We start from the raw sequence: 21,876 nt of genomic DNA on the forward strand, positions 1-21,876 counted from the left end.
CCCCCCCCCCAGTCAGTGAAGAAAGCAGCAGTATAATGGTTACTGAGCATTGCAGAAAAGATCTAATAAGCCACATTTATGTCCCTTTTTCCAATTAAAGTATGACAGGAAAATACACATTCTAACTTTAAAACTTACTCTTTTACATGCATTCCCATTAAAGTTCTTTTGGCAATTTAATGAGAGAATAATAGTCTTGAAGAGGAAAGCATTTAACCTTTTTAAAAAATGCAACTGCTCTCTTAGAGACAAAAGGATTCCTTTTGGTGTCTTCTGAGTGCATAGGATAGGGCAGCTTGTGCCATAGCTGGTCCATCTTTCCTTATACTGTTCAGAACATCCTGCCATTTCTAAGTGTACCATAACTTAATTTCATTATGCTATTCTAGGCTTCCAGGACCCTCAAGGGTGCCAGCTACAGGCAGCAGTAGCAAGGTCCAAGGAGCCTCTAATTTAAATCGAAGAAGTCAGAGCTTTAACAGCATTGACAAAAACAAGCCTCCCCATTATGCAAATGGCAATGAAAAAGGTAAGTATCTCACTTCTACATCATTACATATCTAGGCATAGTCACCTTCCTCACTCAGTTATTTCACATTGTGCTAAACATATTCTTTTCTATTGGTGTAAGCTGTTGGAGCTGGAACATGAATTTTGGAGTTTTGAAAAACATTTGACTTCTATACTCGGTTTTTCTTTCCTTTTCTTTCATATGGGGTAAGCACATTCATAAAAGGATGCTGTTCATACTCTCGTTTCCTTATACTTTTCAGCTTTTCACCTTCTCACCCGAGTACAAAAAGGACCTCTAATTAGAAACACCAACTTGTCTTTCACTTTGTAAAAATTAGACTTTGTTCATATTTCTATGTTGTAGGAAACCAATATTATATATAATTTTTACTGGAATTCTCAGCTTCATTGATGTGACAGTAATGCCGAGAACATTCACAATCAGAGCTGAACCAGCTAAAAATGAGTTGAGAAATTGTTTTGATAAACAGTTAGACTTGGAGACAGATAAGCATATGTGTGTCATGGTATCACAATGTCTGTTTCACCATAGAATAAAAGTTCTTAAATTCTTTTTTTTTTGGTCATTGGACCCTTTGGTTGTCTGGAGATACCTCTCTACTACACCCTTTCAGAATTTTATACCCCCCCCCACATATACATATATACATATGGGGCTGCCATATTGAATATTTCTTTGAACAAAGGAACTGTTTTATCTGGCTTTGTTTTGCCTCCATCCTGGAGTCCATGCATTTCAAGTCTGATGCATATTCTTCTCTGTCTTATTTATCTTTTTCACTCAAAATACTATTTTAAATGTATGAAAAAATGAGATTACAAAAGAAATAAATGATTGTGAAAGAAAGATGTGTTTTTTCCACATCTAAGTTCCTGAACCTTCCTTGAAAAGGATCTGTGTTTCTAGTGTTAAGAACTCCTAGTAAAAAAGAGAGTAAAGATTGTGTCTATTCTCCCCAAGTTTCCCTCCCTAACCTCCTGCTTTTTTTTTGGACATAAATAGTTGACTCACAGAAATATAATAGGAATGAAGAGCCTTTTGTAAGTCTTTAATTCGTCACATTAGATCTCATTTATTTACTCTCTTGAGATGTGCAAAGTTAGCATTTGAAGACATGAAGAGTATAAAAAAAATTATTGAGGAAAACAATGAATTTGGGTAGAAAGTCCAAAGAAGTGAGACATAGGGAAAGATTGCCAAGTGGTCCTGAGAAAAGAGTACTTGATTTAGAGTCCAAGAACTTTGATTTAATCCCACGCCTTCAATTGTTATGTGTGTTGCTCAGTGGTTTCCAGTCATGTCTCACTCTTTGTGACCTCATTTGTTTGTTTGGAAGTTATTTTTTGGCGTACATACTAGAGTGGTTTGCCATTTCCTTTTCCAGTTTATTTTATAGATAAGGAAACCGAGTCAAACAGTAATTGTGTGTCTTGCCCAGGGTCACACAACCAGTAAGTGTCTAAGGCCAACTTTGAACTCAGGGAGATGAGTCTTCATGATTCCTATCCTAGTATTCTATCCACTACACCACTAAGATGCCTAGCTGGGTGTTACAGGGACTACCTGGGATAAATCTTCAGGCCCATTCTCTGTCCTGAGGACATCCATCTCTATGTAAACAGTAACAGAGAGTAGTATTTGAACTCAAGTCTTCTGAATTCGTTCTACTTGCTGCCACCTCCCTTATCTCTATTTGAGTTTGATATCAGTGGTGTAAATTGCAGATTTAAAATAATAGATAAACAACCCATCTTGCTTTGCTGTTTCTTCAGTATTTTTAAAACATATACCATAAAACTTTGAATCCCAGATAGAAGACAGATAAAATCATAGATAAAGAGCACTGTCTGGATGTCAGGATGTCCTAGCTTCCAATCCTTCCTCTTACTAGCTACATGACCCTGACCAAAACTCTATAAATGATCATTGTTCCTACCTTACAAGGGTGTCTGGAGGACTTTATGGCAACATACCATTTTTGCAAAGCTCTTAAAGTGCTTTATATGTCAACTATGCTAATAACTTTTATTATTGTTATTATTTTCATACTTAATTCATTTTTAATACCAGTAAATTTATAATTCTCTGGCTGTTGAAAATTTTGTCACCCCTTCACATGGAATATTGGTAATTGTTTGTCATGTATTCTTTTCCACAATCATTTTGATATTAGTCAAAATGTGTTTCAGATGGAAATTAAAAAAAATCTATTTTGGTAATATATTTTGTGGCTCTTATCAGAAAGTGATCTCTAATTTCATTTCTTATTTTAAAATTCATTTTGGACCTATGATTCTGTTAAGGAGATGAATTTACTTTATAGTGGCAGGTAGGTTCATAAGAAGGCAGCGAGGTGGCTCAGTGGTTAGAGCGCTGAGCCTGGAATTTAGAAGACCTGAGTTCAAATTGATCCTCAGACATTTACTAGCTATATGATTCTGAGCAAGTCACTTAACCCTGTCTATTCAACTGGAGAAGGAAATATTAAAAAGAAAACCCAATGAATACCTTTGGTACTATGCTACCTGGTTTCATGAATACTTGACTATAACTGAAAGATTTGAGCATTAGACCTAGAGTCAGAAGTTCCAGAGTATAAACCCTGCCATTGACACTGGACGTACGAACTTGGGCAAGTCATTTAGCTTCTTTTTCCTTTAGGATATTCAACTTTAATATGGGGATAACAATAACAAATATCTACTAAAATCAAATGAGATAATATCTGAAAAGTGCTGGCACATAGTAGCAGCTTACTAAATGCTTGGTTTTTTCTTTCTTTCTTTTCTTTTTTCCTTCCCTCTCATTCCTTCTTTTCCTCCTGCCCCATATTCACTACTACTTTATTATGAGGCATTAGTGAACATCATTCATTTAATTCCCAGTGAACCATCTTGATAATAGCTAGCTACATGTATCCTCTGTGGAAAAGAATTATTGTAATGATGTCAGTTCAAAGGCCAGTCGGCTGGTGGACAGCCTTTTAAGATTGATGATTTTTCTTGAAACGAACTCCTGAGCTCATGACATTTCATACGGTGCTAAACTGAAAAACACCATGATGGAGTAATTCCTCTCCGGAAATTAAAACAAGATACATTGAAACAGGAGCAGCTGAAGTCGAGGCCCCACTTGAGGTAGACAGTACAGTGTATCCCCTCTCTCTCCTTTGGCCCATCTGCCAATGGAAACTTGGAGAATTGGTTATACTTGAGAACTACCACTAGATGGAGACAGACATCCACAAGGCATCGTTTTTCATGGTCTTTTCCATTCCTGCCTGATCTTTCCACTTCATCTCATTAAAGGGATAGCGTTAGTTCTTCAGAAATACATGTAGCCTTTTCGTTCTAGTTAGCACATACATGCATTTCAAACAGAATTCTTATTCTAGCTGAAACTTGCTTTAAAAACACTAATAGCACAAATGAAATGGTTTTTAATTAATAACGTTTCGAAGACTCCCATTGGTTGTGTGACCCTTGTCAAATCCCGTAACCTCACAGGCTCAAGCTGTAAAATGCAGAGAGAGTTTGGCCTTTCAGTTTATTATGCCAATGAAATCATAGATGCAGTCACTGTCACTGTGCAGGAAAGTAAATATAGAATTAATTTTACTTTCTTGATACAAATAACTTCAAACTCCTTAAAAAAAAAAAAAAAAACTTGAGGATTTGACAAAAGCTAGGCAGTTCAGTGGGTTGGGAGCCAATCATAGAGACAGGAGGTCCTTGGTTCAAATCTGGTCTCAGACACTTCCCAGCTGTTTGACCTTGGGCAAGTCACTTGACCCCCATTGCCTAGCCCTTATCACTCTTCTGCCTTGGAACAAAGACACAGTATTAATTCTAAGATGGCAGGTAAGGACTTAAAAAAAACAATTAAAAATTGGCAATTCTAAGACCAGATAGTTCTTAAATTGGAAAGATGTTATCAACTTCAACTCCCTTTATACAGTTGGAGAAAATGAGGCACAAAGAATGCAAGCAGTGAAAGTAATTATATTGGATGCTATGTCACCTGTATGGAAACCCAAACCCCATTATGGATGCTGAATATCACTTTTGAAACCTGACCTTTGTCCCAGTCTTTCCAGATACTACTGTACTTGAATGGTTATAAAACTGCACAATGCTGTGAAAAAACAACACTTTTTGTGTCTATTTTGTGCTCTAACCCAATAGCACCCTAAATCCCCCATATGTTTCCATTTTCACGCATTTTCTTTAATACATATCCCCAAAGTTTTAGTGCAGTTTAAAACTTACAATTTTATTTAAAGACATTTTAAAAAGTTTAAAACCTCATTAAGACTTTAGGACAGTCTGTAATAGAATTTGTGGTATAAATAAGATGTTCGATTGTTTTTTTTTTACATTCTTACATTTTTATTACAATATTACATTAAGAATGTAACAACCAAAAATCAGAAACAACATTTTAAAATACTATAGGACACACTTTAAGCTTTAGAGAAGATACATGGAGAGGTCAATCAAAAACCAATTGGAAACTAAACAATACGATTCCCCAAAACCTATTAAAGAACAAATCAGAAACAATCAATAACCTCATTAAAGAAAATTACAATGATGAGACATCCCCTCAAAACCCATGGGACGCAGCCAAAGCAGCACTCAGGGGGAAATCCACATCCCTGAGTTCATACACCAACAAACCAGGGAGGGCAAAGGTCAATGAACCGGGTCGATTGTTTTTAAGTCATGTCTGTCTTTTGTTGTTTTCCTGGTAAAGATATTGGTATGGTTTCCCATCTTCTTTTGAGGCTCTTTTTACAGATGGGAAATTGAGATAAAGGAGGTTCGAATGGCTTGATCAGGGTCACAAAACTGAGTCTGAGACCAGATTTGAACTCTGGAAGATGAGTCTTCCTGACTCCAGGCTCAGCAGTCCATATATTGTACTACCTAGCTAACCATGATAAATATTTATAATTAAATTTTCTATAATGCATTGTTTATTAACATGAGTGATAGAGTGGGAAAAGCCTTGACTCTAAATGAAGCCAGGAGCCATGGATTCGAATTCTGCCTCTGACACTATACCTGTAGCAATAGGTAAATATAGGTAGGACCCCTTTATCTATAAGAGCTATATCCCAAGATCTGTGGGTGGTGGAAAGTGTACTACCTCTGACCTAGTATTTAGTTTATATTCTAAGATGGAAGTTAAAGATTAAAAATAAATAAAAAAGAGATGCCAATGGCTCTAAGATATGGCCCAAGTTATACAGCTACTATGAGTCTAAGGAAGAACATGAAACTTAAGGTGGGCTCTCTATCTACTGTGTCCAACTGACTCTCACCTTCATCATGTGAAGTTATCTGTATATATCATGTATTCTATGATATATTCTATTGAAGAATGTCATGATCATTCACTGCATTCCAGGTCATTTCCAGTAATCTTGACCGTTGTCTTATTGCTGGACTCCTGTGGATCTGGAAGAGAGTGAGGCCAGTGATTCTGCGCTATTCTGTCTTCCTTAAATCCAATTCACCCCATGAGAAGTCATTGGTCCTCTTCAAAAATGAAGGATAGAAAATAAGATAATATATATACATCTATAGATGTGCATATATACATGTAGAAATATTCACAGTATAATTACTTTTATCTTAAATGTTATTATTAAATGTTATATTATCTATGTAAGTTTCTCTTGAGAAATTTTTCTTTCCTTTATTCTTCTTCAAACAGATTGATTCTGAGTTTTAGGCTCAAATGAAAACATGTAGAATGTTTGAAAAACAAAGTACCATAAATATGTTACTTATAATAATTATTGTCACTATTATAAAACACATTTAAATGAATACATAATAATAATTGGTGTATATATTATATTTGTAAGTTTAGATAATAACTTTTATAAGTAGGATAGTGGGAAAAGTACTGGATCTGGAGACCGGAGGATTTAAGTTCAAATTTGACCTCAAACACTGATTAGGTGTAAGGGGATAAGTCATTTTATTTCTATCTACCTTAATTTCCTCAATGTAAAATGGATTTAATAACAGTACCTTCTTTGTAGAGTCAGTGTGAAGGTCAAATGAGATTTTCCATATATACATGAAGATATATACCTATAAACATGTATGACACATATAACATAATATGTGTTAGAGCTTATATACATGCATGTATAAAACATATAATATATACATCCATGTATTATAGGTTATATATACACATAAACACACTTATATAAACATATATACACATTTGTGTGTATAGAAATAGATATAGATATAGCTTCATGGCACCTGGTACATATTATATGAACATAATAAATGATTTTCCTTCCCTCTTTCTTATTACCCATTTGATCCTTGCAAAAAACCTATGAGAAAGGTACCACAGATATTATTTTTCCCACTGAAAATATTATAAAATGGAAGGTCCCTGAGGTTAAGTGACTTGTTTAAGGTCATACAGCTAGCAAAATTTGGAGAGAGGACACAACCCTAAGTCCCAGTATCCTCACCAACCTTACTCTGCGCTCCTAACGCTGAAGAGTGTTAATGACTTGGATGTGAGAATCTCTCATGTTTTTTATATACTGTCATTCATTTGGCATGGTAAACTAAATTTGTCAAAGTATATATCTTGAAAATTCTTGTTGAATTTAAAATACAAATCAAAATAAGAAACTTGATCTGTTTGCTTTTTCCTAATTAAATGTTTAAAACTTTATGTGATCTATATTTACTCCTAATCTATAACATTTCAATTCAGTAAAATAAAGTATTTAATCAATTAAATTACTCAATTTGAAACATCTGGAATCAACTCAAATGTTTGTGCTTGTTTGTTCCATGGCAGCACAATAACATTATACGAAGTCCTAGAAGATATAAATCATTTTTATTCATTTATTAATCCCTAAGAATCTTGCTATGTGAAATTGGATCCAGTAAAATCAAAAAAGTTTGGTACCATTGTAGTAGAAATGAAAGTTGTTCAAAATGAAACAATTTGTCACATTTGTTTTGTTTTGTTACAATGTGCAGAGTTAGAATAATTTATGAAGAAATAGTTGTAAGGATCTAGTAAACATATCATGATAGATAGACCTTTATCCTTGCCATAATAACATGATTCAAGAAAGTTATGGGAACCTTCAAGGAATCGCTGTTCTCCAGGCATCATAAAACTCCTCCAAATACTCTGAAGTATCAGAGGATCTTGTCAGGTCCTTTTATGGAAAAGTAGGTGAGTGCTTACTCTCTGTTGCCATGACATCGATGTCATTATGTCAGAGTATGATGTGGAAAACTATTTCCTGAGCCAGATGGTCAATTGGTAAGGACATCCCTGATTACTCCATGCCATTTCTTTTGAAAGTTTTCAATCCTTTCTCAAGATGACCTGCCATTTAGAAATCAACAAGGATAATGGGCATCAGTATTTATCAATTTGCCCACAATCATGACTGAGAATGACTAAAGCTTGGTATACAAGGAAGCAGGTATTCATTCATTTAAAATCCCTCCCAGTGTTAGCCTAGAGAAGGGAAGACTGAAAGATGAGTTGAGAGTCACTACGTAGTTGAAGGACCATCATAATAATTGTCGATTTATTCTACCTGATCCGTGAAGGCATAATTAAGACATAAGAATGAGTTATATAGTGAGGCAGATTTTAGCAGACTATTAGAATGGTCTCCTTAGCAACTAGTTGTCAGATCCATATAATGTGTCAGTTTATAGTGAGCTCTCTGTTACTGGTCATATTTGAGATAAGTTTAGATTGGAAATTTGGGCATATGTTGTCGTATTTTTTAAACCTTTATCTTCTGTTTTAGGATCAATACTAAATTTTGTTTCCAAAGAAGAGGAGTAATGAGGACTAGGCAAGTGACTTGCCCAGGGTTACACAACTAAAAAGTGTCTGAGACCAGATTTGAGCCCAGGTCCTACCAAATTCAGGTCCAATACTCTATCAACTGAGCTACTTAGCTGTCACTAGGATATGATTTTTTAAAAAATAATCATAATTCAGCATTTGGAAACTCTATCCTCGAATATACCTGGAACCCTATTATTATAATAATAATAAATATGTAGTACTTTAATTTTTACAACATGTTTACATGTTTTATCTGTTCCTGTTAGTTAGATGGCTTACTGAGTAGAATGCCAGGCCTTAAGTCAGGAAGGCCTGCATTTGAAAATGGAATTAGACCCTTTGTAGCTACATGATCCTAGGGGAATTGCTTAACTTCTGTTTGCATTAATCCCCTGGAGAGGGAAATGGCAAAAATGACTCCATTATCTTTATCAAGAAAATCCCATGAACATTATGGTCCATGGAGTCACAAAGAGTTGGACACAATTGAATGACTTAATAGAACAATGTACCAGACACTGCTAAGCCCTGGGGAAACAATTAATAAAAAGATAGTCCTGCCCTATAAGATCTAACAGTTTAATAAAGGAAGATAGCATTGAACAGTTGGAAGAACATCAGAGAGAAGAAAATGTACTAGGGAACATATTTTTGGTAGTAGGAAGTTGGAAAAAATAAACAAAAAGAACAGCAGATACAAAATAAAGTGAGCCCCAAAACCCAAATTTCTGCCCTCTATAAAGGAAGACATTGGGAGGAGTTTGTAATTCTATCTTCCAGCCCTTCAATCAAAGAGCAGAGGAGGCTGAGAGAGATGATATCAGTGAAGGCTTGAGTTAGCAGCATGGCTGTGAGATTAGAGATGATGAGCTCAATCTGGGAAGGGTATCTTGTTCTTTGGAAATGAAAACATCTACACAGCATTGAAGATGCAGAATGTAGCAATCAGTCTGTTATTTGATCCTGTGGAGGAAAGAATTTGCAAGGCGCGCATGCAAGATAGAATGCAAAGGACATCATCTGTCAGTCAAAATGAAGATTCCATTTGGAATGTAACCGAAAGACAGTTGAAGCCAAGTCAAAGGCTGGCCTGGGCTGAAAAGAGGCTTTTTGGCTTTTGACTGAACCTGAAGGGTGTTTGGCTTCTGACTGACGTGGAAAAAGAAGGAAGCTAGTTATATCTTTGAGGCTTGAATTAATCAAAGTTGGAGGTGACCTGGCAGATTGCAAAGAAGAAAGAAGAAAGACAATTGCCTTCATATCTCTCTAACTGACTCTGTTTCACAATTGTGACAAAATTGCCAATACTCTCAATATCCTCCAAACCCTAGGGAAATTCTACCCTTCTTACCTTATCCTCCATCCTTATCCTGTCTTCCCCAAATAAACCCTTACTTGAGAAAAGAAGACAAAAGAGTATTTCCTCTAAAATCTTATAGCTCACACTGAGTGATCTGAGGGGGAAGAAGAAGGGGGAGGGAAAACTGAAAGGCTTCTGAAGAGGGAGGAAAACAGGAGGTATAGGGAGGAGAATAAACAAACTTGATCCATTAATTATTTAGTATACATCAATCAAATATACCCCCCTAAAATATATCTATTACAGATTGTCACCCCTAAAATGACTGAATACACAATCCCTTAGGGAAAAAAATGTTTAAGCAAATTTTCTGTGGAGCTGTTGTTCTGGCAGCCATTACTGGATTCTGGGTCTACAATATACTCTATAGCAAAATGACCCACATGATTTTTGATTCGCTGGATTATATTGGCAACACAACCATGTTTATACTGCAGTTGCCATTTGTTACAAGGGAATCACTTTAAAAGACTGATATATATTAATTTAAGGTCGCCAAGGAATTCAGCTATGTAATTCCTAAATGAAAAACTCAAGTCAGCAGTCAACCTTTTATGGAGTTTAATTACAATAGGAGGAAGAAAGGAATTAGAGATAGAGAGAGAGAAAAAGGGAGAGAAGGGAATAGGGCTTAAATACCCCTTCTGTTTAGGCTGGGCCAAAAGGCCCAAGCCCTTAGATAGCTGGGGCAAAGAAAAGAGATCAGTCCCTATTACTCACATGACCAAAATGGAGAAACAGTCTCAGAGGCCCCCACCTTCAGCTTCCTTCAGAGCAGGCTTCTCAGAGTACACTGCCACCACTCCGACCAACTCCTCAACCCCCTCCCCGAGTCTCCAGACCCCCCTGATCTTTAAGGACACCATCCAAGTTGCCTCCCCTCAGTTCTCACATCTACCAATCACTGTCCCTCAATTTCCCTGGTCCAATGGAGGCTCTAGCTTAACCCAGGACCGCCCAGAGGCTTTGCACATGTCTGTTGAAGGTCATATTTTCAAATAATTAAATCTTTGCTCCTTTGCTACAGCCCTTTCTAAATCCTGTTAACCTGAGTAGGGTAGAGATTGGAATAATTAAATTTTGATCTAGGCTGCAGCCCTTACTCAATCCTGTTAGGACTGAATAGGGTGGAGATTGATTCCAAGTATCTCCATTGTATCAATTCTAAAATCAATCATGACTCAAAGAAATTCCTGTTCTATGCTTAAGCATAGGTCAAAGTCCTTTCCATTGTTCAGCAAAAGGTTTCTGTCCTAAAGTAAACTTAAGAAGGGAAGAGAAGGAACCTCCCATGCCAATGGGGTTCCCATTCCAATAGACTATCAGTAAGAAATTTTCCAAGTATGAAATATCCCAATGGTGAGATTTCCAACATTTATAAGTCTAAGGAATTTTGAGGTTTACACATTTCAAACTGAACCTATACTCTGGCAGGTTTTGACTCAAGTGTACATCATTACTATGGCAGCCATTCAGACTTTGACCTATTTGAAAAATATCTTTAGATTTGTGATCCCCAAAAAGGCTTCTGGGCTTTTGGCTTCTGATAGAGGTGGAGAAGAAGCTATTTGTATCTCTGGGACTGGCTGGCTGATTGGAAGAAGAAGAAGGAAGATAGTTGTCCTCATATCTCTCTGACTGACTCTGTTTCACAAGAGTGACTGGATTGCTAGTTCTCCCAATATTCTCCAACCTAAGGCTGCCTATAGAGAATAGGGAAATCCTACTCCTCTTACCTTATCCTCTACCCTTGTCCTGTCTTCCTCAAATAAACCCTTACTTGAGAAAAGAAGAGAAAAGAGTATTTCCTCTGAAACATCATATAGTTCACACTGAGTGAAACTGAAGAAAGGGGGTAAGAAAAGCTGAAAGGCTTCTGAAGAGGGAAGGAAGGTGTATTGAAAGGGGGAGGAAGGGAGACATAAAGGAAGAAAGGTAGGCAAATCTTGATCCATTAGTTTATCATATACCATCAAATATACACCCCCTAAATTACTCTCTATTACAATCCTCACAGTAACGCTGGAAGTTAAATGCTATTATTAATTTATCTTCAGATGAGGAAACTGAGGATAAAAGAAGTTAACTGACTATCCCAAGGTTGCCAAGTTAATCAGTGTTTGACACTGGTTTTAAAATCATGAATTCTTGCCTCTAACCCAAGTACTCTATCTACTAATCTATCACAACTGCCTGTGATTATTAGGCATATCCTCTAAAAGAACATGTATTTCATTCACAAAACTTCTTCATTTTTAAAAGGAAAGACTTCATACTGGCCTTTAGACCACATATGAAGACATAATGGTCAGGGGTCCCACAGCCTTTGACTTTTAGAGTCCTCTGTTGTAGACAAGCTGTAAGGGAATAGAAATGATTTAGCAGATGATATCAAGATAATAAATATTATTGACCTCATGACATAAATTTATTATAATGAAATCTCATTGGGAAACTTGATTCATACACTGTTTAGGGAACATCTACCTGAAAAATCACTAATAGATCTAAAGGGACACAAAACTACCCATATTAACTGTTGCCCAATTGCAATAATATTCTGCCTGATATAGACTTATAAGGGATCTTACAAATTGACTAATCCAATGCCTTCATTTTACATATGAGAAAACTAAGGCTTCCTAAAATAGATTAAATAACTTATTTAAAATCACATGGGTTTTAACTAGGAGGTTGTTAACATTCCTTATGAGGCATTATGCCAATGACAGTTTATTTCTTTTTTTAAAATTTTCTTTAATTAGTCAATTTAGAACATTTTCCCTAGGTTACAAGAATCATATTCTTTCCCTCTCCTACCCCTACCCCTTCCCGTAGCTGACACGCAATTCCACATGTGTCCATGATCAAAACCTATTTCCATGTTGTTGATGTTTGCACTAGGTGATCATTTAGAGTCTACATCCCCAATCATAACCCCATCGACTCAATTATTTTTCTTCTGTGTTTCTGCTCCGCAGTTTTCCCTCTGAATGTGGATAATGTTCTTTCTTGTAAATCCCTCCGAGTTGTTCTGGATCACTGCATTGCCATTAATGGAGAAGTCCATTACATTTGATTGTGCCACAGTGTATCAGTCTCTGTGTTCCAGTTCATATGGAATTCCTCCAATTCATTATTCCTTTGGGCACAATAGTATTCCATCACCAACATATACCACAGTTTGTTCAGCCATTCCCCAATTGAAGGGCATCCCCTCATTTTCCAATGTTTTACCACCACAAAGAGCTCAGCTATGAATATTCATGTAGAAATCTTTTCCCTTATTATCTCTTTGGGATACAAACCCTGCAGTGCAATGGCTGGATCAAAGGGCAGACAGTCTTTTATTACCCTATGGGTGATAAATTCCAATAAATAATAAATAAAGTTCCAAATTGCCCTCCAGAATGATTGGATCAATTCACAACTCCACCAGCAATGCATTAATGTCCCAACTTTGCCGCATCCCCTCCAGCATTCATTACTTTCCATAGCTGTCATGTTGGACAATCTGATAGGTGTGAGGTGATACCTCAGAGTTGTTTTGATTTGCATCTCTCTGATTAAAAGAGATTTAGAACACTTTTCATGTGCTTATTAATGGTTTTGATTTCTTTATCTGAAAATTGCCTATTCGTGTCCCTTGCCCATTTATCAATTGGAGAATGCCTTGATTTTTTGTACAATTGATTTAGCTCTTCATAAATTTGAGTAATTAGACGTTTGTCAGAGGTTTTTCTTATGAAGATTTTTTCCCCAATTTGTTGTTTCCCTTCAATTTTGGTTACATTGGTTTTGTTTGTACAAAAACTTTTTAATTTGATGTAATCAAAATTATTTATTTTTCATTTTGTAATTTTTTCTAACTCTTTCTTGGTCTTAAAATCTCATTTCCCAAAGTATACATGTCATTCCTGACATGTATACTATTCTGTGTCCACCTAATTTACTTATAGTTTTCTTCTTTATGTTCAAGTCATTCACCCATTCTGAGTTTATCTTGGTGTAGGGTGTAAGATGTCCATCCAAACCCAATCTCTCCCATACTGTCTTCCAATTTTTCCAGCAGGCTTTATCAAATAGTGGATTTTTTGTCCCAAAAGCTGAGATCTTGGGGTTTATCATAGACTGTCTTGTTGAGGTCACTTACCCCAAGTCTAATCCACTGATTCTCTTAGCCAGTGCCATATTGTTTTGATGACTACTGCTTCATAGTATGGTTTAAGATGTGGTACAGCTAAGGCACCTTGCTTCACATTTTTTTTTCATAATTTCCCTGGATATCCTTGATCTTTTGTTCTTCAAAATGAACTTTGTTGTGTTTTTTTCTAATTCAGTAATTTTTTTTTTGGTAATTCAATGGTTATGGCACTAAATAAGTAAATTAGTTTGGGTAGGATTGCCATTTTATTGTTAGCTCATCCTACCCATGAGCAATTAATTTTTTTTCAATTATTTATATATAGTTTTAATTGTATGGAAAGTTTTTTATAGTTGTGTTTATATAGTTTCTGTGTTTGTTTCAGCAGATAGATTCCTAAGTATTTTGTATTGTCTAGGATGATTTTAAATGGAATTTCCCTTTCTAATTCTTGCTGCTGAGATGTGTTGGAAATATATAGAAATGCTGACTTATGTGGGTTTATTTTGTATCCTGCAATTTTGCTAAAGTTGTTGATTATTTTTACTAGTTTTTTAGTTGATTCTCTAGGATTCATTAAGTAGACCATCATATCATTTGCAAAGAGTGATCACTTGTTCTCCTCATTGTCTATTTTAATACCTTCAATTTCTTTTTCTTCTCTAATTGCTACTGCTAGTGTTTCTAGTACAATGTTAAATAATAGAAGTGATGATGGGCATCCTTGTTTCACTCCTGATCTTATTTGGGATGCTTCTAGTTTATCCCTACTGCAGATAATGTTTGCTGATGGTGTTAGATATATACTGTTTATTATTTTTAGGAAAGGTCCTTCTATTCCTATACTTTTTAGTGTTTTCAATAGGAATGAGTGTTGTATTTTGTCAAAGGCTTTTTCTGCATCTATTGAGCTAATCATGTGATTTTTGTTAGTTTGCTTGTTAATATGGTCAATTATGTAGATGGTTTTCCTAATATTGAACCCTCCTTGCATTCCTAGTATAAATCCCACCTGATCATAATGAATAACCCTCATGATCACTTGCTGGAGTCTTTTTGCTAGTATCCTATTTAAGATTTCTGTATCTATGTTCATTCAGGAGATTGGTCTATAGTTTTCTTTCTCGGTTTTTGACCTTACTGGCTTTGGAATCAGTATCATATTTGTGTCATAAAAGGAATTTGGTAGAACTACTTCTTTGCTTATTCTGTCAAATAGTTTGTATAATATTGGAATTAGTTGTTGTTTGAATGTTTGATGGAATTCATTTGTGAATCCATCTGGGCCTGGGGATTTTTTCTTAGGGAGTTCTTTAGGTATTCTTCTTCTCTTAATCTAGGCAATTTATATTTTTGTAAATATTCATCCATATCAACTAGACTGCCATATTTATTGCCATATAATTGGACATAATAGTTTTTAATTATTGCATTAATTTCCTCTTCATTAGAGGTGAGGTCTCCCTTTTCATCTTGGATACTGTTAATTTGGGTTTCTTATTTCTTTTTTTTAATTATATTGGCCAATACTTTGTCTATTTTATTTGTTTTTTTCAAAGTACCAGCTTATAGTATTATTTATTAAATCAATAGTTCTTTGAATTTTTTTATTAATTTCTCCTTTAATTTTTAGGATCTCTACTTTTCATCTGAGGATTTTTAATTTGTTCACTTTCTAGTTTTTAATTTGCATGCCCAATTCATTAACTTCTGCCCTACCTAATTTGTTAATATATGAACTCAAGGATATAAATTTACTGTAAGTCATGCTTTGGCTGGATCCCATAGATTTTGAAAGGATATCTCATTGTTGTCATTTTCTTCAATGAATTTATTAATTATTGCTATGATTTGTTCTTACACTGATTTTGGAGGACCATATTATTTAATTTCAAACTAATTTTCTATTTATTTGCCTCTCCATGTGTCCTTACTAATTATTATTTTTATTGCATTGTGATCTTAAAAGGTTGCATTTATTTTTTCTGCTCTTTTGCACTGGATTGTAATGTTTTTATGCCCCTGTACATGGTCAATCTTTGTGAATGTACCATGTGCTGCTGAAAAGAAGGTGTATTCCTTTTTGTCCCTATTTATTTTTCTCCACATATCTACTAACTCTAATTTTTCTAAGATTTCATTCACTTCTAATGCCTCTTTCTTATTTATTTTTTGTTTTGATTTATCTAATTCTGATAGAGGAAGGTTCAGGTCTCTCACTTGTATAGTTTTTGTATCAATTTTATCCTTGACACTCCACTAGTTTCTTCTTTAGAAATTTGGATGTTATGCCATTTGGTGCATATATGTTGGGTATTCATTGTGTATATTGCCTTTAATCAAGATGTAATTACCTTCCCTATTTCTTTTAATTATATCTATTTTTACTTTGGCTTTATCAGATATCATGATTGCTACTCCTGCCTTCTTTTTCTCAGTTGTTGCCCAATAGATTTGGCTCCATCCACTTACCTTTATATTATGGGTGTCTACCTTCCTCCTGTGTATTTCTTGTAAACAACATATGGTAGGATTTTGGTTTCTAATCCACTCTACTATTTGTTTTATGGGTGAGTTTATTCCATTCACATTCAGAGTTATGATTACCAACTGTGTATTTCCCAACATTTTGATTTCCATTCCTAGTCCCCCCTTTTCTTCTTTTATTCTTTCCTTCTATATCAGTGTTTTGTTTCTAATCAGTCCCCCTAATTCCCATCCTTATTTTACTTTCCTTTCTACCCCCACTCCTTTCTTATTTTCTCTATGGTGTTTTTAAATTACCCCCCACCCTCTCCCTCCCTTGTATTGCTTCCCTCTCCACCAGTCCCTTTGTTACCCTTCTACTTCTCTATAGGACACGCTCTGCCCCAAAGGATCTGATTGTTCTTCCCTCTTTGAGTCAATTTCAATGCATGTAAAAATTAAGTAGTTCCTGTTTCCAAACTCTTTACCCTTCCAGTGTATTATTGTTCGCCCCCACTCCCATCATGTGCTTCTTTATGACATATAAATTTATCGCTTTTGTTTCTTTTCCTATTCTCTTAATATTAGCCTATTTTTACCTCTAGTTACATATATATGTATACATACATATATATGTATGTATGTATATATGTATGTATGTATGTCTTGGCATTTCATCCTATGCAGTTTGTCACTGTTACCTCTATGTGTAATTTTTCTAGTTACCTAGGTGATTCTCTCGAGTTCTGTCTTTGGGCATCAAATTTTCTGTTCAAATCTGGTGTTTTCTTTATGAATACTTGGAAGTCTTCTATTTTATTAAATGACCAAACTTTCCCCTGCAAGTATATAGTCAGTTTTGCTGGGTAGTTGATTCTTGGTTCCCTTGCTTTCCAGAATATCATATTCCATGCCTTTTGATCATTCAGTGTAGATGCAGACAGATCCTGTGTTACCCTAACTGTGGTTCCAGAGTATATGAATGACTTCTTCTTAGCAGCTTGTAATATTTTTTCCTTGGTCTGTTAGTTCTTGAATTTGGCTATAACATTCCTGGGTTTTGTCACTTGGGGATTAAGTACAGGAGGTGATCTGTGGATCCTTTCAATCTCCAATTTTCCTTTTGCTCTAGAATGTGTGGGCAGTTTTCTTGGATAATTTACTGTAGCATTTTTCTTTTGTCATGATGTTCTGGTAGACAAATGATTCTTAAGTTTTCTTGGCTTGTTTTCTAGATTTTCTGTTTTGTGGATGAGGTGTTTCATATTTTCCTCAATTTTTTCATTCCTTTGGTTTTGTTTTATAGTATCCTGCTGCCTTCTGAAGTTGTTTGCTCCTAGTTGTTGGATTATAATTTTTAAAGACTGTATTTTGTCCCTGGCTTTTTGGTCATCCTTCTCCTTCTGGTCTGATTTTATTTGGAGGTCATCTTTTATCTTCTTTGCCTCATCTTTCATCTTCTTTGCCTCGTTTTTCATCTCCTATGCCTAATTTTTTAAGCTAATTAATTTTGGCTTTCAAGACACTATTTTCTGTTTCCATATGATTTATTTTGCTTTTTAAGTTCCTTTCCCAGTTGTCTTCAGCCTCTCTTAATTGTTTTTTGAATTGTATTTTGAGTTCTTCCAAAGCCTGTGTCTAATTCACTGGAGTTTCTGTGTTTTTGCTTGGTGATCCTTGATCCTCTTCTGTTCCATTTGATCTTTGTTCATTGCCTAGATAGAAGCTCTTGATTGTAATTTCTTTTATTTTTTTCTGTTATTTACTCATAATTCCCCCTTTCTCCCCCCTTCCTCTTCCCCCTCCCCCCATAGTCATTTTCCTCTCATTATGAGCTAGATCTGTGGGTTTGGGCTGTTCTGTCCTGAAGAGGCTTCTTCTTTGTTCTATTGATCAATCAGGTTAGTCAAATCTTCCCCAGATGACAGGAAAAACTGAAATGGATCTGGGCTTCAAACCTTATTATCAAGGTTGTTGACTATAATGGTTGCAGCCTTTGCCCTTGGAGTTTAGTCAGCAAGGGTGTCAGAGCAGTCTATGGGAGAGGGGTGTTGGATCTTGAGCTTCCCTGCCTTCAGAAGGCTTCTTATCTGCCTCAGCTAGAGGCTCAGTACTGTAGGTGGGGGAGAGGTCCTTGGACCTTCCTTTATCCTTCCCCTTAAACCCACATGTTCTAGAGTTCTGGCTTTGGGGGGTGGGGTGCATACCTTTTAAGTTGGGTCCAGGAGGAGGGTTCCCTACCTCTGTCCTGTTGTTAGATTTGGTTTCCAGTCCCCTGGAAGCACTGTGTTTTTTGATAGGTAAGGAAGGGTTTATGGAGGTCTGAACTGTTGCTGTCTCTAAGCCGCCATCTTGACTCCCCAATGACAGTTTAAATGAAAAAAAAAATATTAGGCATAAATTGGGTATTTTGATTCAAACAATAAAATATCTTCTTGATATATAACCTTTTTATTTGCAAATTGAATTAATAAACCTTTCAGCAGAAAACATAAGTTCTTATGAAATTCTTCATTTCTTATGAAATTTTTGTTTAGGTGTTATGATTCAACCTTCATTTCAGTGAATGAGTTGATGAACATTTATTAAGTGCCTCCTATGTTCAGGAACTTTTAAATTGTTTTACTAGGAATATAAATAAAGGTGAAAGACAGTCCCTGCTCTCAAGAAGTTAATAGCCTTTGTGTTATTGTAGAAGTTGCCTCATCTACTGCTGGAAAGAGCACACAACCAATGATCTGTGTGACTAACTGAAATTTTCAAATAGAAGGGTAAGACAGCACAAGGATCTTTTTCTTCAAGGTACAAAGCCATTTAAGGCAGTCAATCATAGTAGATTGAGTGCTGGACCTACAGTTCAGAAAACCTCAGTTCTGATCCTCAGCCTGTCTCTTACAAATTGTGTGATAGAGTTTAGGCAAGTCTTGTAATCTTTTTGAGTTTCATGCAGCTCCCTGGTAGTTATCTACTAAGATAAAAATGGACTGAGTTTTGCATGATTGGAAGGAATTTGCACACCAGTTATTCCATGGGCTAAAGAAATTACACATCATTGGCATATTCATGTGAAGGGATGAGATGCTATATATTTTTTCAAGATTCTACTTTCATCCATTACTGCAATTTGAAAGAAAAATGGAAAGGAACAGCTATTTTATATTTCCTTGCTGTTCTTTGAGGCAATATGACAATGAAAAGTGTGCTGAACTTGGAAAGAGGAACCTGGATTCAAAATCACTTAAGAACCTCAGTTCAAAGCTATCTCTAAGAAATCCAGTTTCTTTTTTCTTTCTATAAAATGAGGATACTAACACTTGAGTAAACTATATACTTCAAAGAGTTACCAGGAAAGTGTTCTTACAAGCTTCAAAGTGCTAAATAAGAATGTGAGTTGTTATTATGAAAATAGTAGCCTTTTAAGGAAACTTCCTTTTCATCATTCATAGAACAAGGAATGGAGCCCAGCATGGAATATAGACATTTAGTTTTAAGGCATCATCATGTATCACGTACCTCATCTATCGGTTTTTGTTACTTGAAAATATGAAGAATGATATCTCAAACTCATAAAATATTCACCTACATTAAAAAAATCTTTAGATCTATATTCTCATAGCTACTAAAGAACCTGAGGATCCCTGCCCCCAACAGGTTTTAGCATGTACAGAAGAAAACAATAAAATAGGAGCTATTTTCCTTTTTTTGTTTGTGTGTGGGAGATTGTTCCATATAATATTGTGAGTTATACAGCTAAAGAATAATGGCAGGTAGAAACTGAAGCTACAAAATTACCTTTCTACCTAGTCAGGGGTGTCCATGAATTCTGTTCTAGCCCCCCCAAACTGAAACTAAACTTAATCCTAGACAGAAGACTGTCTACTCATTGCTAAGTGATAATGTAGCAAATGTGAATGGAAGTAGACCAAGAAAATTTTGACAATATTATTTGACATTAATTCAAGTCCTAATGCTAATTGAAAATCTCTGGTATATCACTTTTTCTCAAAATCTACATGCTGAAAGATTTAGAACTAGTATCGATAATGTAATTTGGGATCTGAGAGGAACCATAGAGATCACCCAGTGCTAAATGGACAAATGAGTCCATTTTCAGCTCCTGATTCAGATACTGATTCTGACTGTTAACAGTGAGAAAATAGGAAGCCCCAAATCCACCAGACCCTATAAAGTTTTCAATATTCTCCTCTGGCAAAAAGGACTGGGGGTGGATTAGAGAACAAGTCCAAGGCCATAGTTCTCTCTTACTTCTTGGTCCCAAGTGATTTCTAGGATATTTAATGAGAAGAATTCTCCTTACTTGCCATTCTATCAAATCTAGATTCTAGAACCATTTATTCCAGACATTCTAGCATACCTAAAGAAGTTCATAACCCTCTTGCCCAGCTCCCACACACACATATATAATAAATAATACAATTGTGTCCTTATGTGATAAATATAATTAAGTGAAGGTGGTTTCCTCCCCCATCCTTATATGGAAAGAACAGATCAATAAAAATAACACCTTTGACTGTTTCTATTTGGTCTGGAAGAAAGTGAAACATATCATAATACAATCTCCCTGGCTAGATGTACTGTATTCAGAACATGGGTGGCAGCCATACAGTTCACAAAGTTGTAATATGGTTCATCAAAAAAGGATGTGCAAAAGAAATTATTGAAAAGCCTTTCAGCAGTATCTTTTCAAACAATGTGAAGTGACAGACTTCTGGGACACAATGACAAAAGATGACTATTGTTTGTATCAATTGGGAATTGATTGGCTTTTCTAGAGAAAAATGAAAAGACCATTAATCTAAGAGACAGTTGTATGAGTAGGAACAGGTGATGCTGAGGAAATAAGAATTAGGACACCTACTGCAGTGACTTCCCCTCCTCCCACAATCCTATAAGACTACAGCTAGAACCATTCTTAAAATGAGCAAAGAAACACAAATAAGCATTGCTGGAGACATGATGGAATAAATATGTAACATCTCTGGGATACTGGAATTTGTGGTTGCACCCTCTATACAGCTGCTCCAGATGTTACTATTCATGTTGCTATTGCTTTCTAACTTTTATTACTGGAAGTCCAGAGAGACTTAGATTATTTAAATGCATTCCTCTTGTGTTATAAAAAGAGAAAAAATCAATCATCTCTTTGTAGCAGTCTACAGATAGACTTGAAATATTTATTACTAGGATCAAAACTCTGGAGTATGCATGTGTATATATTTTAGAGCCATTCTGTTGCATTTTATAACTACTTGTTGGATAATGGAATGACTGGTGTAGAGCTGGAAGGGACCTTTGAGATTGAGTCCAACCTCCTCATTTTATAGTTGATGAAATTGAAACTAAAAGAGTTGAAGTAACTTGCCCAGGGTCACAAATCTAGTAAATGTCTGTCAGGACATAAAGTTCCTGTTACCAAGCTTAGGATTCCATTAATTGTACCGCCTCGGACCTGAGGGTGTTTACCTGAAAGTTGCTTAG

At 35.6% G+C, this 21,876-nt stretch overlaps 1 protein-coding gene across 39 annotated transcripts in view; it reads left to right on the plus strand.

The window, feature by feature from the left end:
- NAV3 (neuron navigator 3) overlaps window positions 1-21,876 on the plus strand; it is a 1,103,979-nt gene that overhangs the window by 838,545 nt on the left and 243,558 nt on the right. For all 39 annotated transcript variants that reach the window (XM_056798500.1, XM_056798493.1, XM_056798499.1 and 36 more), the window contains one exon: window positions 390-529. In XM_056798500.1, coding sequence (XP_056654478.1) covers window positions 390-529 — 140 coding nt within the window. The remainder of the gene's footprint in view (window positions 1-389; window positions 530-21,876) is intronic.

The sequence above is a fragment of the Monodelphis domestica genome, chromosome 5, assembly GCF_027887165.1.
Source record: "Monodelphis domestica isolate mMonDom1 chromosome 5, mMonDom1.pri, whole genome shotgun sequence".
NCBI classification, from domain to species: domain Eukaryota; kingdom Metazoa; phylum Chordata; class Mammalia; order Didelphimorphia; family Didelphidae; genus Monodelphis; species Monodelphis domestica.